General features: G+C 35.6%; 1 protein-coding gene across 3 annotated transcripts in view; it reads left to right on the top strand.

Annotated features, from left to right (window-relative positions):
* The window catches only part of Pja2 (praja ring finger ubiquitin ligase 2), a 91,056-nt gene extending 76,606 nt beyond the window's left edge, over positions 1 to 14,450 (top strand). For all 3 annotated transcript variants that reach the window (XM_070036024.1, XM_070036026.1, XM_070036023.1), the window contains 3 exons: positions 9,626 to 9,740; positions 9,941 to 10,062; positions 11,816 to 14,450. In XM_070036024.1, the coding sequence (XP_069892125.1) occupies positions 9,626 to 9,740; positions 9,941 to 10,062; positions 11,816 to 11,941 (363 nt within the window). In that variant the 3' untranslated portion in view covers positions 11,942 to 14,450. The remainder of the gene's footprint in view (positions 1 to 9,625; positions 9,741 to 9,940; positions 10,063 to 11,815) is intronic.
* The last annotated feature ends 2,293 nt before the right edge of the window (positions 14,451 to 16,743 follow it).

Genomic DNA, 16,743 nt, shown 5'->3' with positions numbered 1-16,743 from the left:
GCCTTTTTATTATTATTTCACAAAAACAGGAAATAGCTTCTTATTCTTAAATGTATTTGCCCAAGATCAGAAGCCACTGTACTAATGAATTTCATCACAAGAAGTCTTTCTTTAAATCACTGCTCCTTAAGTGATTTCCAGAGTATAAACAGTAATTTGGTGAATGAGCCAAAAGTGAGACAATGCCATAATGACATTTTATTTTGACATTTTTTGAAATAAGAAAATCCAGTTTAGAGTGATTAATTAGATCCAAGTTGGGAATTTCTGGCCCATGAGCTATATGAGTCATTTAGCATCACTTGGTACACGACACAATAGTCACATATGCTTCTTGCATTCTATCTGCCTGTATTGATGATTTTGTATAGTCCTTAAGTGTTATTCTAAATATCCAAATGGTCCTTGACTGAAAAGATTCCCCACCCCCAAGTTAGATGGATGATACACACATGCTTCACATGCACTGATACTAGCTCTGCTTTGGCAGTTATAGACATACATACATATGTATGTGTGTATATATATATATATATATATATATATATATATGTATATGTATACATACACATATGTATATAATATTCATGGAGGTGGTTGTACTTATTATGCTCTATATTTTCTCAAAATTACCACAGTAGATATTATGAAGTTCAAAAAAGTCAGTATTACCAGACAGGCTTAGGACATTTGCCAGATTATTTAACCTCCTTTGCCAGTAACTTGTATGAACTATTGGGACAATATGACAGCTTACATTATACACATAATAAGATTAAGGATTAGATGTTGAGCTACAATAACATATTGATTACAGATTGTAGAATCTGGATTCTCAGTATTTAAAACATTGTTCATGCTAGTGGATTATGATTTCTTACAGTATAGAGATACCTTTGAAATAACTTTAAAAGAAGTGTTGAAAATAAAAAATGTAACATTTATTACTAATGAGAAATGTTACATTTGATTGGAATCTTGAGCTGGAGAGGTGGGTTGTGAAGGTCATCTAGGCATTGGCAGATGAATAAAGACAAGCGAGAAAGAACAGCATGTCTAGTAACTTACAGCTTCATCTTTTCTGGGCTTTTGCTAATGAGCAACCCAGTGACACTGCCAATTTCATAGTCACTTTTTAACACTGTGTCCTGCTTCTGGTTAATGGCTTTAAGCCTCTCCTTTCTACACAGCAGCTCCCTCATATTTCAGTGCTCTGCTTATTGAATTTGATTGAAGTATTTCACACTACAGAATCAGTGCATTCTCTTTTCCTATTATTGTACAGAATTTTTAATTTTTCCTATTTACTGTGCATTTATTCATCCATTTTGAAAAATGAAACTAAAAAAACTTACAAAGTTTCTTTTTAGATCGAACTCTAATGTTCTTTAAATAAAGCAAAATAAGAAAAAAGAAACTATGCTTTTACTATTTCAGCAACCCTATATCCCTTTTTATAAGTTAGTGTTTGCATTTCTGGTATTTTTCCAGTACTAGACTTACCTTTCTGTTTCAATAGTAGCTTTTGGTAAAAATCTTGTCAGTATGCATTAGTTTCATATCTATGTCTCATACTTGCATGAAGGGAGGATAAAATAAGGAACAGTTTTAACCTTTTAAAACAATATTAAGGCTTGCTACATACTCCCAGATCTGAAAAAAAAAAACATTTCTTTGCACATTTATGTTGGTATCTAAAACTTTTGGCATAAATTTAAGTAGTAATTTTCCCTTCATATTCCTTTTCAAGAAAATATTAAAAATTTCTAATGTAAAACAAGTGGCTTAAGTTGAGTTCCAGTTAATAGTATTCAATTAATCATAGATAAGTTGGAAATCATGGTTAACAACTATTTAAACATAAAATTTTTCTGGAAATAGCATTCCTTAGTGCAGTGGAACTTTCTCTTTCCCATTATTTTGTGAGTTTATTCCTAGAATGAGACATAATTCAACATAAATTTTATCTTTATGAATGTAAAGATTGAGGTATCATTTACATAAATGTCTTAATAAGGAAGGAGTGTTATCATAACCTTGTTACTCACTGCTTTTGAAATATTCTAAAAGTTACATCAACTTAACCAGCTTCAATTGTTTTCAAAGCAAAGCTTTGATTTTTTTTAAAGCCACTTGGAAAGATTTATTGTTCAGTTGCCAAAATTTAGATTTACCCCAGTATTTTAGACTGTTCCTCTGAATGGTACAACAGTGTGTTCTGATTTATAAAGTTGAAGAAAAGTTGATATAAATAGAATATTTGAACAGAGATCCAATGTGATACCTCAGATACAGTTACAATTTTAAGTATATCGGTTTAAGAAAGCATGACTTATTGCTTCCTTTCAGACCTACCACACTCATGGACTCTTTGAAGAGTCTTTATTCATAGGGAGAACACACACACACACACACACACACACACACACACACACACACACACACACACACACACACACACACACACACACACACACACACACACACACACACACACACACACACACACACACACACACACACACACACACACACACACACACACACACTTATTCATAGGGAGAATACACACACACACACACACACATACGCGGAATAATAAAGTGCCTACTGGATTGTGCTAAAGCATATAGCAAAATACTTAGTGGAATGCTAAGTTGTCAGGAATTGGTAGATTCATAGGTACAGTCAAGTCAGCAGTCAAACTAGCAAATCTTGATAGAGGATTAGTCATTCAAATTAGCATTAAATGACCATTATGTCATTTGTTATAAGTCTTACTCTTCAAAAACTAAATTCTCCTTTCTTCAGAAAATGGGTTTTGTACTGACAAAGTATTATGCTATCTTAAACTGATTTGTGCTATTCAAACTATTTAGTTGTAACTGATAGTAACTTGAAAATACACTGTTCTTCCTAAAGATGTAGGCTTTTTTTTTTAGATATTTCATAGTCATGCATAAAAAATGATGTCTTTTGCTCTTGTTGCTTATAAATGACTCCAGATTATTTTAAACATATGTATAAAGGTAAATTGCTAAATATATTAAATTCTTGGTGTTAATTATTATCACCACAAATGTGCAGATCATTAGAGAAAGGGATTATAAAACATTGAAACAACATATATCAAAACACAACCTGGAATAATCTCCCCACACAGAAGTTATTATTAACCAGTCTTTATATTTGGATCATAGATGAGCTCTTTTAAGCAGGATCTGTAGATAGCTATATAAGAAAGAAAAGAACAGATAGGGTATTACTGTTTCTTAGTGATCATTAACTACAAGAGTTTAGAATAACAAATAGCTAAAATAAAAAGATAATTAAAAAGAATATATGAAAAGTATATATGGGGAAAAGCGACCAGCCATCTGGCTAACTTAGAACACTCTAAGAAGAGTCTCTTTCTATCCCAGGGTTGAAATCCAAACCTTGATATAAATTGCACAGTTGTGGCTCACTGGATGGCCGAGAAGTGGCTTTTGTACCATGTTGGCAGAACTTACTGGAAAGCTGTACACTGGAACACAGTGCTACTAAGTGCCAGGGAAAGCTATAGGAATAAGTGTGAATACAGTTAAGACAAAGTTAGGAATAACTGAAAGCATGGTGCTACAGAGCTGTCCAAAGTGGGTGCTGGGGATGCTGCTGGCCCCTTCACTACAAGAGCTGCCATCAGTGTGCAGCAAGCACACTAGCATCAAAAGCAAAGGCTGGTTGGTCTCCCACAGTGTCTCTTCTTTTGCAAACAGAGCCTAACTTTGTGAGAGTTGTTAGAAGGAAATATTAAAATGGCCCAGATCCATTTTCACAAAGCTGACAAAAATAGAGAATTTGGATTTGAGGAACAATAATTTGATGACTATTGTTTGGTTTGGCTGCTGAGTTTCCATATGCATTTTTTAAAATGCTTTCTTGTGTTCGCTTTGGCAACACATATACTAAAAAAATTGGAACGATACAAAAATAAAATGCTTTCTTAATTGCTATTAAGTTTTTTAGTTTCTCATTCTTTTTAATGGGCTTACTTATGACATCTTCATTCTTGCATGTAATATATTCAGTCATATTTGCTACCCATCGCCCTTTCTTATCTCCCTCTCCCCTTCAGCTGGATCTACTCTCTTCTCCAACAGTCCCACTTGCATATTCAGGGTTTTTTTTTTTTTTTAAATGTAGATTCTGCATATGAGAGAAGTCCTTGCCTTTAGGTGTCTGGCTTATTTTGCTTAACATGATCTCTAGTTCCACCTGTTTTTTTGCAGTATAGCATAATTTCATTATTTGTGGCTGAATAATACTTCACTGTGTGTACACCACATTTTCGTATCCATTCATTAGCTGATAGGCAAAACCTAGTCTTATTCCCTAAGTTGGCTATTGTGAATGGTGCTGATGTAAACATAGGTGTTCAGGTATCTGTGGTATATGCAGATTTATATTCTTTTGTGTATATACCCAGGAGAGGTGTATTGCTAGACCATATATAGTTCTATTTTTACTTTTTTGAGAAATTGCTGTAATGATTTCCATACTTGTACTAATTTACGTTCCCACAACAATGGAAGGGGTTTCTTCCTCTCCCACTCTTCACCTTATCCTTGTCAGCATTAATTGTTTTCTTGATGTTAGTCATTCTGTCTGTGGTGAGATGGAATTTCAATGTAATTTCTGTGGTTGTTGTTGTTGTTTGTTTTTTGAGGACAGGGTCAGTGTAGACCAGACTGGCCTCAAACATGCCATCCTCCTACCTCAGATTTCATTGCCAAGATTAATAGTCCATGCCACCACACCTGGCCTTTACAGTATAATTTTGATTTGCATTTCTGTATACACTTTCCAATGTACATTTGAACTCCTGTAAACTGTATTTTACTAACAAGGTACTCTAAATCAAGTTTTTATTTACTTTTTCCCCAGAATTTGTAGGTGTATAGTCTTAAGATCCTTATATCTTTGACTAGCTATACCAATTGCTCCACAAATCCAGCCATCCTGGATATGCTCTTATTTTAATTCAAAATTATACATACAGTTTCCAACAACTGGCATATGAAAAAGAAAAATGGAGAAAAAAGAAAATTAGCATATATAATTAAGTATATACCGAAAACAAGCAAATAAACATGCAAAGCTGCTAGTCCTTGAGTCTGTATGTGGGTAATGCCAACCTACATTTCTTGAAGGTTTGTGGTGCCCTACTGTTGGTATTAAAGAGCTAAGAGATGGACTCTGCAGACAAATTATTACAGAGTTTTCAAACAAAGGATGCTTGGTGGAGAGCAGACATCATCCAGCAGTAAAAGATAGCTCAGAGTGACTGGAAGATTCAAGTTTGTACTTTCACTACATTCCAAAATTCAGAATCACATTCCTGACCCAAAGATACAATTATTTTAGGAATTTGGTAACACAGATTTTTACTCACTTTTTTTTTTTTTTGCTGGTCGGTCTTGAGGCCTAATCTCTGGGCTTGGGCGCTCTCCCTCAGCTCTTCAGCTCAAGATGAGTGCTCTACCATTTGAGCCCCAGCGCCACTTCCAGCTTTTTCTGCTTATGTGGTGCTAAGGTAGCAAACCCAGGACCTCATGCATGTAAGGCAAGCACTCTACCACTGAGCCACCTTTACTCTCACTTTAACTTAGCAATCTACACATAATATTTCATTTTCAGAAAGAATAGATTTCTTAAAGGCCTGTCACAAAAGCTCTGGCTCCCATACTGTGTCTTCAGCTGATAGTTAACAGCTTTGTATTTGTGGCTTTTCTATTTAAGTGCTCAAAGACACTAAGGACAATCCATCTTCCACCATAGTGCTATGGGCAAAGCATTACTGCCATCAAATCAAATGCAGGTGTTACCTGTACTTGCACCATAGGTGCCTTCTTGTTAGCAGTTCATCACAGTTACAGCCATAGTGAGAGCTTCACAAAGTCCATGGGCCCCTAGCATCTCATTCCTGTGAGCTTAAGCCCAAAGGTCCAAGCAAATCAACCTCCAAATCTGATTCTTGCAGGTCTGTGTCCTGGGACCGCTCCCAGTACCAATCTGTACCAGTCAAAAAAGAGATAAACTATTGTGAAAAACTTTACTATATTATTATTATCTGCACTAGGAGATTAGAATAATAAATGATCAGTTTGTTTTTAAGGATAAATGAGTAAAGAATTTATGAATTGCAGAATTAAGGACAGTTTTCAGGTTGAGATGGAACGCTGTGTTTTCCAGTCCCCATAGCTGAAATCCAGACTTTGTTGGGAGGGCATAGCCATGACTTATAGGAACTTGGCAAAAGTCTGGTCTCTGGTCATTAGAGAAGCTGTTCACAAGAAAGTGACTAACTGTACTTACTACTATGAAAACCAAAGTAAGTGCCAGGAGAAGTTCTTGTCACTGTATACTACAGTTGCTGGGCAGTACAGACACTAAGTGTGCTTTAGAAGTGAGGAGAAGCCACAAGGAACCATGTGCACTGAGGAGCCTGAGCCTGGTGCTGGAGATATGGCTGTCTAAGGATGCCTCCTATGCTGCTGGAACTAAGGAGCAAAGTCTCTTCCTGTGGATGTCTCCTCAGCACCCTCTGTTTGACCATGTTAGTTTCAGACCATGTTAGCTGACCAAGGGCTTTACAACAAACAGCATAAATGAAAGTTGAATTTGGATCTGTGAAGCAACAATTAGCACATTCATTTTCCTTTTTTTTTTTTTTTTTGGTACTTGTGCTTTGGACTTAGCCCTGTGCTCTATTGTAAGTCTGTGCAGTAGGAAAAATTATGCTAGACTCTTAAGCATATAAAAGATTGTGTTTGCCAGCCAAAGAAATACAATGGTAACTATCAGACAAATCTAGCTCCTGTGTAGGAAGACAAACTTTTTTGTTTTTTATTGTGCTTTATTTATTTAAAATTGTATTTAAAATTTATTGCTTTGATTAAAGCATGAAGTTAAGTGTCATTAGTACATTCATATTGTTAGAAACTAATTCCTTATATTCCCCTCTCTTTTTCCCCTGGCAAACCTCCATTTTACCATTTGTCTTTATAGAATTTACTACTTTAGGAACCTCATATACATGGAATAAAATAATGTTTATCCTTGTGGCTTATTCCACTTGGCACAATGTCTTTAGACTTCATCCATGCTGCACCATGTATCAGAATCTCATTCCTTTTTCTTTTTCTTATTTTTTTTCCCAGAGCTGAGGACCGAACTCAGTACCTTGCGCTCGCCAGGCAGGCACTCTTCTGCTGAGCTAAACCCCTAGCCCCTCATTCTTTTTTCATGGTTGGATGTTATTGGTCTCCCTCTCTGCCTTCTCTCCTCTCCTCATTTCTTCTTCACTCCCTACTTTTATTCCTCTCCTTCTTTTCTCTTCCCTTTCCCCTCTCATCCTCTTCCTCTCCTACCCTCCCTTCCCTTCTCTTATTTTGTACGTGCACATGCCATATTATGCCCTTTCATCCACTAATCTCTTTTATTGCTTCTATCTTATGGCTGTTACTTATAATGCTGCAATGACCAATAATCACAATATTCATTCTAGTCTTTGCTTTCAATTTTAGATTTAGATTTTAGGTATATGTCCAGAAATAGAATTGCTGAATTACATGGTAATTTTATTTGTATTCTTACTGAAGACTCGCTGTTTTCTGTAGTAGCTATACCATTTTGCTATATTCCTGATTACAAAGTTTTGAGGACCATTTAATAGCCATCTCAACAGCAAAGTATTACACTAGATGTTAAGGGCTTTCGTAGCTATTACATTAGTATAATTAGGAGATACTACTAACAAGTAGGTTTTTAACTTGTATAATATTATTTTGTTGAGTAGTAGCAGTTCAGAGAAAAGATACCAGTGTGATATGGAACCACGAACAGACTTTCTAGACAAGATAGGACTTTGCCATCACTGATGATAAACGCCAGTCAGAAGAAGCAGCACATTCACTGAGAATGTGTAATTTTACAGGGCCAGGGATGGTGATAGACACCTATAATCCTGGCTACTTTGGAGGATTACTGTTTGAGGCCAATTTGAGGGAAAGTTAGCAAGACACCAGCAAACAATGTGAACATGGTGGTAAATATCTGTAATCCCAGGTACTGAAGAGGTTAAGGTAGAAGAATTATGGTATAAGGCAAAGACATGAGACTCTATCTGAAAAATAATTTTTTGGGGGTGGGGGAGTCCGGTCATTTGGCCTGAACTCTAGGCCTGGGCACTATCCCTCAGCTCTTCAGCTCAAGGCTAGCTAGCGCTCTACCACTTGAGCCACAGCACCACTTCCGGCTTTTTTCTTTTTGCTTATGTGGTGCTGAGGAATCGAACCCAGGGCCTCATGCATGCAAGGCAAGTGTTCTACCACTGAGCCACCTTCCCAGCCCGGAAAAATAATTTTTAAAAGTAAAAAGAGCTAGAGGCATAGCTCAGGTATATAGTAAGGCCCTGAGTTCAAAATCCTGTCATTCTCATATAATTTGTACCAAAAAGAAAGAGAATACCCTTCTAGGTGGCCATACTATCTAATGTTCTTTTCACCATTCTTTGAAATATAATTTTATATAGACACTTTTATCTATATATGAAATTCACTACCCAGATAACCTACTAATGCTTGAGAGCTGGCAATGTGGGTATGCTGACTGCCAGTAGTAGATAAAGCAGTAGCTGCTATTGTCCCTCGAGCATCCAATAACCTCACCACATTTTATCTCCTGTGAAGTGCACTTTTCAAAACGTTTCACTTTCTAGTTGGGTGCTGGTAGCTCACTCCTAATATCTAAGCTATTTGGGAGGTTTAAGAACTAAAGAATTACAGTTTGAAACCAGCCCAGACATATACACAAGGATCCTTCTTAACCCGTAACTGAGTGCCTGTCATCCTAGCTTTATGAGACCTTGAGACTAGGAAGATCAAGGTTCCAGGCCAGCCATTCAGAAAAATCTGAAAGACTCAGTCTGAGTGGAAGAAGTTGGATATAGTGGTACATGCCTTCTGTGTTACAAGGGGAAACAGCAGGAAGCATGACCCCCGCTCACAGGGTGTTAGAGACAAATGGAAAGAGGAATGGCAGGCAAATGCAACCATAAAAAGCAATGCACACACATGAAAATAGAAGTGGATTAACTTGAGATGGGTGCGATGGGATCGATCAGAGGGCAGGGAAGAATGATGGAAGTGGTAATACTGATCAAGGTACATGGTGTACCCAAATAGTCATGTTAAATTAAAGCCTTTTGTGCGACTGTTTGAAGATAATAGTAAAGAGAAAAAATAATCAGTGCAAAAGAAATTTCGACTTTCTACATACTGTTTATCCTACAAAGGTGCTCCTAAAAATTGTAAGACAGCAGCTTCTCTGAAAAAAATAATTGTAACATACAAGTTGATGATCACTCAGATAAAATAGATTGTCTGTGTGAAGCAACGGGATGTGTTTCTGAGTATGTGTGTTTATGTTTTGATTTAATGGTTGTGGTTCCTTTTGGAAGAAGGTTAAAAGGACAAAAGACTAATAACAGAGTAGAGTGAATATAACTTTTAAGATACTTTAAAAACAGTTTCCCAGTACTGTTAAAGTACTTTATAACTAAAGACTAACTTTTGTCTTTCAGACTGCACTGGCACATTTAGAGTCTCTTGCAGTGGATGTGGAAGTGGCCAATCCCCCAGCCAGTAAGGAGAGCATTGATGGGCTTCCAGAGACTCTGGTTCTTGAAGACCACACTGGTAAGGGCAAAGTGGGCTTATATGACACATTGTAGATTTAAGTATGTTTCAGTTTTCTGTAGAAGCCAGAGTCTGACAAACGTTCACCTAGTAGAATATTTTCTAATTTGTAACATGGTAAGCTGATACAAATGTTTTCCATTCAACTTTTGTACAAAAGCAGTATTTATTAAATTTACTCTAAATGATTTATGTTTCAGCTATTGGTCAGGAGCAGTGCTGCCCCATCTGTTGCAGTGAGTACATTAAGGATGATATTGCAACCGAGCTGCCCTGTCACCATTTCTTTCACAAACCATGTGTCTCAATTTGGCTACAGAAGGTAAGCTTTAGATTTTCTTTAAATGTTAATACTTAACACTTTCTTCTAAGTTAACAATAATCATATGCCTTTTAAGTCTATTTATTTAACTGCATGTTTGTATTACTTCATGGTTGCCTTCAGTCATAGACAGTAAACACTATTTTTAATCCCAACCATGAAATTTGGTGTTTTCAAACCTATCTTAAGGAAAGAAGTCTTTGATTCTACTCAATATTGTAACAATAATTATTCTGCAAATGTGTGTTGGTATTACTGAAAACACATGAAAAGCCAGAATCTGACAAATTTTCACCAAATAGAATATTTTTTAATTTATAAAATGATAGACTGAGACAACTGTTTCCCAGTTAACTTCTCTACAAAAGCAGTATCTATTCCAAATTTCATGTTTCATTTGAAACATACTTGCCAATTAAGTGATCAAAGTCTGAAATACAATGCTTATTTGAGGTTAGATCAGAGTTGTACAGTTGATTATTGCTAGCTTCCTAATATATTGTTTTGAACATTTTTTATGGTATTCATACGTTTATATGTACAAATCATGTATGTATGTATACACATATAGTGCTGGGAGAACTAAATAAGATAATCATTTGTACTTGGAAGTAAGTACCCTGTGCATGTTTTAAAAAATCATATCAGATTAAAACTTATTAGAAATGTGGTAAATTGTTACTCTATTAACAAAAACACAACATAAATTCATGATGCACATTTCAAAGTTTAGCTAATACTTACAACATGCTACACTACAATTACTGTTTCTTATTGCCATGTGGAGGTTCTGTGTGCTTGCTATCTCATGAGGCTTCTTGGCATTCTAAATGGAGATAAAAATCTTTTATTCTGAATTTTTTTTTTTTTTTGTCGGTCGTGGGGCTTGAACTCTGGGCCTGGGCGCTGTCCCTCAGCTCTTCAGCTCAAGGCGAGTGCTCTACCACTTGAGCTACAGCGCCACTTCCGGTTTTCTGGTGGTTTATTGGAGATAGGAGTCTCACGGTCTCTCCTGCCCAGGCTGGCTTTGAACCGCGATCCTCAGATCTCAGCCTCCTGAGTAGCTAGGATTACAGGCGTGAGTCACCAGCGCCCGGCCTGAAATATTTTTTAAAATATTGCTTTCTTTGATCACTTTCTCCTTCAGAACATAGTTTGGAAAATAGTATTCTGGATGATTTTTCTTATGGATAAGAGATAAATAATAAATAGGTAACTCTATACAAGGCATTGTTAAGTTAAACTGCCGTCCATGAGGAGATAAGAGATAAATAATAAATAGGTAACTCTATACAAGGCATTGTTAAGTTAAACTGCCGTCCATGAGGACATTCCCTGTGATTTTTTCTCAATCTGTTTTCAGCATCAGTGGCTAAGTGTGAAACTCTTAATTAAAACTCATTAAATGAGGGCTGGGGATGTGGCTTCAAATGGTCAGTAAAATGCTTGCCTAGCCCCACAAGGTTCTGAGTTCAAACTCCAGTACTGCCAAGAAACAAAAACCTTTAAAAAGTCACATTATTATTAAATTCAATTAAATTAAAATTTTTATTAAATTAAATTGAATTCATTGTTGGCCCTGCAAGACATTATGATTGAAGTACATAGGAATGGTATTAACATTTTGCTGTAAAGTTTACTTTTTTAAGGTATTTTATTTGATATTTGGATAATGATACAATCTCTCTGTATAAAGATACTGTGTGGCAGTTCAGATGTTTCAGGTGGCTGTTAACTTGTTCTTTCCCTCCAGTCGGGAACATGCCCTGTGTGCCGCCGTCATTTCCCACCTGCAGTTATTGAAGCATCTGCAGCCGCTTCCTCGGAGCCTGATCCTGATGCCCCACCTTCAAACGACACTACTGCAGAAGCCCCCTAAATCTAAAAGTTGCGATGAAATCAGTCTATCAAAGTAAATCTGCAAATTCCTTCTAAGTCTGATGTGCAAATAATTATATATAAATATATTTAAAGTGCTATATATAGTATATGCCATAGTTTAGAAAGAGAGTAATAGCCTTTCTAAACTGAGTTTAGGTTTGCAGAAAGTACTCAACATTTTCAAGCTGAATGTTCAAACAGTGCATCCATTTTCTTTAGTTGAGTATGTTGGTATTAAGTGTAAAGTCAAGCTTATCAGTCAACGCTCTCAAAGAAATAGTCATCTATGTGGCACATGTTACTGGTTTTGTCTAAAGTATGCCACTAAGAGATTATAATTAAGCTCTCCTATTCGCTCAAATGTGAACCGTGAACACAATAGTAAAATTGGTTTCATTTGGAAATAAGATGAATTCTAAAGCATGCTTTTGCACCAATCCCTTTGCTTTTGCTAAATTGAAACCTCTTAGTTTATAATACTGAGAAGTTTTTTAGGAAATTGTCTATACTTCTGTCTTGGTTTAAAATAAGGACTTTTTAAGTGCCTGGCAATGGGCTGAATTTGGCCAAAATAACACAAAAATTTAAATCTTAGATATAACCCCTCCTGAAATGGCTAGACATTAAAATTCAGTAAACAGTGGATGTTCTTCAAATAAGGTCAATGAGGCATATGAGGAATTTAATACTCAATGCTTGGTACAGTGAGATGAATTTGATAGCCTTATAAAACTCTCTTCAGTGCTTATCGAACTGTTTCTACTTGGTAAAAGTTAAACTTGAAAGTTCAGAGCACACTTGGCACATTTGTTTAGTAAGTATTGGATAGTTTGTTTCAGGTAACTTTGGTTCTGAAATATTTTGGAAGGTCTGAAAACTTGCATAGAGTCACCTTTATAATTATATAACTCCCAGTGAAAATGAAATGGCTTCGTAGGTGATCACATGCAACAGGCAAGTTTGTATACACGCAGGCATAGTAATTAACTTATAGATGTGATTTGCTATGAACACTATAGAACAGTGGCTTTTAGAATATCACAGTTGAGCAAGTAAAATAGTAAAGCACACAATGAGTGTATATCCATTCAAGTGGTTCACTGAAATTTAGTTTGCAAAATATTTATGTGACTTCCCAAATGCAGAATTACATTTATTTGTGTAATTTCTCTGAATATTTATATTCTGTCTCTTTTCTCCAGTCTTAAAATTAAATGAATTTTCACTGTTGGTACATTTGAGGCTCTTAAAAGTATAAGGAACAATATACTTGCATTCTAATTTTTGCAAATATTGTAAATGTGTCTGGTATTTACAGCAAAATACTGTATCCTTTTATGGGTAAAACAAAAGTGAGCAATGCATGCATGAAATGTGGTGAATTTGTAATTTAGGGGTTCTTTGGGGCTTCTGTGACTTTGGAAATGCTTACATTCAGGCCTTAATGTTGCATTAGCTAGCATGTTTTCCTTCTGATGTATATAAACTGTTATATAAACTAATCTCTGCTTGTTTTCTACTATGTGATCTTTCCATGCCATATTCATCAATGATCAGTTAGTGTCAAGGAGTCAAATCAGATTGCAATTAATTCTTATGTGTATATTGTGGAAATTTGTGGCTAGTGTGATTTTGTTGTTGTTGTTTCATTTTCTATTCAAGTAGTGTTAATCTGTTGTAACACTTACTGGTTAAACTTAAAATTGCTTCAGATTTCTCTGTAATAAGCCACACACTATATTTAGATAGTATTAAGGGACCTTGGTTTTCTTCTCCTAGATAGCAGCTGTCCCAAAGAAAATATTTCTTCTTTGTCTATTAAAATTTTGCTGTTATCTGCCAGTTGTTAAGAGATTTTTTTTTTTATTTCTAAATTCAACCAGCAGTGTTGAGCTAAACATCAGAGCTGTTGTTCTTTTTGCTCCATCTGTTACTGTCCTTTACTGTTGGCTCCTTACCTTCAAATGGCTGCTATAAAGGAGAAAAGTTGAATGAGAGTTGGGTTAAATTTTTTAAAAAGAATATGGAAATTTTAGGACTTTATGGAAATAAGCCAGTAGAAGCTGAGGCTGATAAGTTCAAACCCCAAAATATTGATCTTATCTTGGATCCTTTTGAAAAAGTTATGAATATATGAAGGTATATTAGAAGTAGATATGAATATTAATAAAATATTGTTTATCTTATTTCTCCATGTTGTGATGATCTAATAATTTTATTTTTTTGAACATTTTCTTATTTCTTATAATATGAATGCTGATATTTAAGTTAGATTTATGTGGTTTTCTTTTGTGTTTCATAATTGTTTATCACAAAGCTAACTAACTCTTTAAGATTATTTGTGATCTGGATTTATATATAAGCTGTTAAATATATATGAACTGTTAAAATGGAATGCAAGTTTTTCAAAAGCCCAGGTCTAAATGTAATAATTGGTTTATTGTTCTATAACCCCAACCCATCATTTTCTGTGTAAATCATAAACAATAAACAGGATATACTCAGTGGTTATTTCTAATATTTAATTGTGTAATCATATCCCTTCTGTAATGTAGCCCTTAAAGGATTGAGAGTTAATAGCGAAGAACACAGCTATTAAGGAAGTCAAGAATGGGTTCATGCTGTTTGACTTTCTTTAAATTGAACTGTGGAAATTGGTGGACTTCGAACTGTTAGAGAAGCTCTGAAGGAATAGTTGCCTTCTCTTCTCAGTCTGGTTTTTGCAGATCGGGTTTCCATATTGACCCAAGACTTCAGTAACTCAGTTTGGGGAAGGAGGCTTGCCTCACCTCAGTGACTATCTCTAAATCAATGGGTTTGTTATTAAATCAGCTCAGTTAGAAAGAATGTTCATGGTTTATAAAGGATTCAAATACATCACTCATTTCAGAACTATCAATTAGATGCTGGCAGAGTTTGTTAAGCTTAAATTAACAAGGGGGGAGCATTTTTTGTGTGTGGGTTTTTTGTCGGTTGTGGAGCTTGAACTCTGGGCCTAGATCCTGTCCCTCAGCTCTTCAGCTCAAGGCTAGCACTCTATGCTTGAGCCACAGTACCACTTCCGGCTTTTTTCTGCTTATGTGGTACTGAGGAATCGAACCCAGAGCCTCATGCATGTGAGGCAAACACTCTACCACTGAGCCAACTTCCCAGCCCGGGGGGGCACATTTTATTTAGAAACTTTAGCAAGTTTTGAATTGTTATTTTCTACTAGTATAATAAACTTGTGATAGAAAAATACAGTCTAAGACTAGAAAATAGCAGTGGTATATCTCTGCTAAAGTGCAAATGTCCTTTTGTAATTGTATCATAATTTTTATTCACTGTTTTTATTCACTGTTGTGTGGAGCTGCCTAGCACCCTTCCAAGTCATGGGTTGCATTGTTAAAAGAGTAAATGAAATTTCTGTATTAGTAGCACACGTGTGAAACTAGGCAAAGTAGTTGTGTCTCTTCTGTGTGGCTCCTTGGTTTCCTTGGGCATCACTTCTATGTAATCTTATGTTATCTCTTCCAGACCATAGTGGGTTGGATTGGAATTGAACATAATTCTGTAATCTAACTAGAGCAGAGCTCAGGGATATTATTGTTAACTTTTAAATGATTCTCTTATGGTTGTTTTTGATACACCTTGTTACTAATGCCACCATCATTATTAGGCAAACATACCACATTTGTCTCTTGCTACAGAATTTCATAGGCATTCTTAACCTAAATGGAGGATGACATCCTCACAGAATTTAACTAAAAAAGGTCCTTATGTTTTTTGGTTGCTTCTCTCTTAGTTTGTGTCAGTTCCAGTTGTAATAAAGTATAGCTTTGTTTAGGTATTAATAAATATGGACTCATTCAGGATGGAATACAGGCTTTGCTCAGAATGCTACTTATAGTCTGCCCACCCAGGTGGGTAGAGTTCCCAGGAGGCTTGTTGAAGCAACTTCCAATCACCTTATGTGATTTTTGTCATGTTTAGCAATCAGATACTCTTTTTGGAAGAATCTTAGTTGGCTGATATATTGAACCAAGAAGGACAATGCAAACCACTGAAAAAGCCTCATTCTCTCTGAGACTGTGTTCTGTTCTTTTCTAGCTGCTTTTCAAAATATTTCCCCCTCTCAAAAGCTATATTAGAAATAGTATCACCTAATTATATTTGAAGTAGTAATAATAGAGAAATGACTATAGATCCAGTACTACTGGTTTTCATGGATAAAAGTAAAAATATTTTTGTTGATATGAAAAGTCCTAGGGAATAGTGAAGTAAGCTTGGTTTCCATCATGGTTTTTAGTATTATCTTTTGAAGTTGGTGTACATTTCAGTTATAATTTTTTCTATTTTTATTAGTATTAATGTACAGGGAGTTTCATTTAGGCCAGTCCATGTATGTATTACAATGTAATTACTTACTTTATGACTATCCCTCATCCTCCTCCCCTTGCCCAAACTTAACAAGCTTCACCGTTCTGATAAAAATTATTAACAGCATCTTATTCACCTTATGAGCTGATAAGGAAACTTTATTAAATAAAAAGTTATTAATTTTTCTGAAAAGTTCTATACCTGGCCAATTAATAATGATGAATAATGTAGAAGTTTGTTATATCTTATGTTCTTATTTTATTTTATTTTATTTTATTTTATTTATTTATTTTTTTTTGGTCCGGTTGTGGGGCCTGAACTCTGGGCCTGGGCACTGTCCCTCAGCTCTTCAGCTCAAGGCTAGTGCTCTACCACTTGAGCCACAGCGCCACTTCCGGCTTTTTTCTTTTTGCTTATGTGGTGCTGAGGAATCGAACCCAG

Source organism: Dipodomys merriami, unplaced genomic scaffold (genome assembly GCF_024711535.1).
Source record: "Dipodomys merriami isolate MVZ:Mamm:240054 unplaced genomic scaffold, mDipMer1.0.p SCAF_27, whole genome shotgun sequence".
In the NCBI taxonomy this organism is placed as follows: Eukaryota; Metazoa; Chordata; class Mammalia; order Rodentia; family Heteromyidae; genus Dipodomys; species Dipodomys merriami.
The sequence above is the reverse complement of the archived record's forward strand: the minus strand, read 5'-3'. Positions and strand labels throughout refer to the sequence as shown.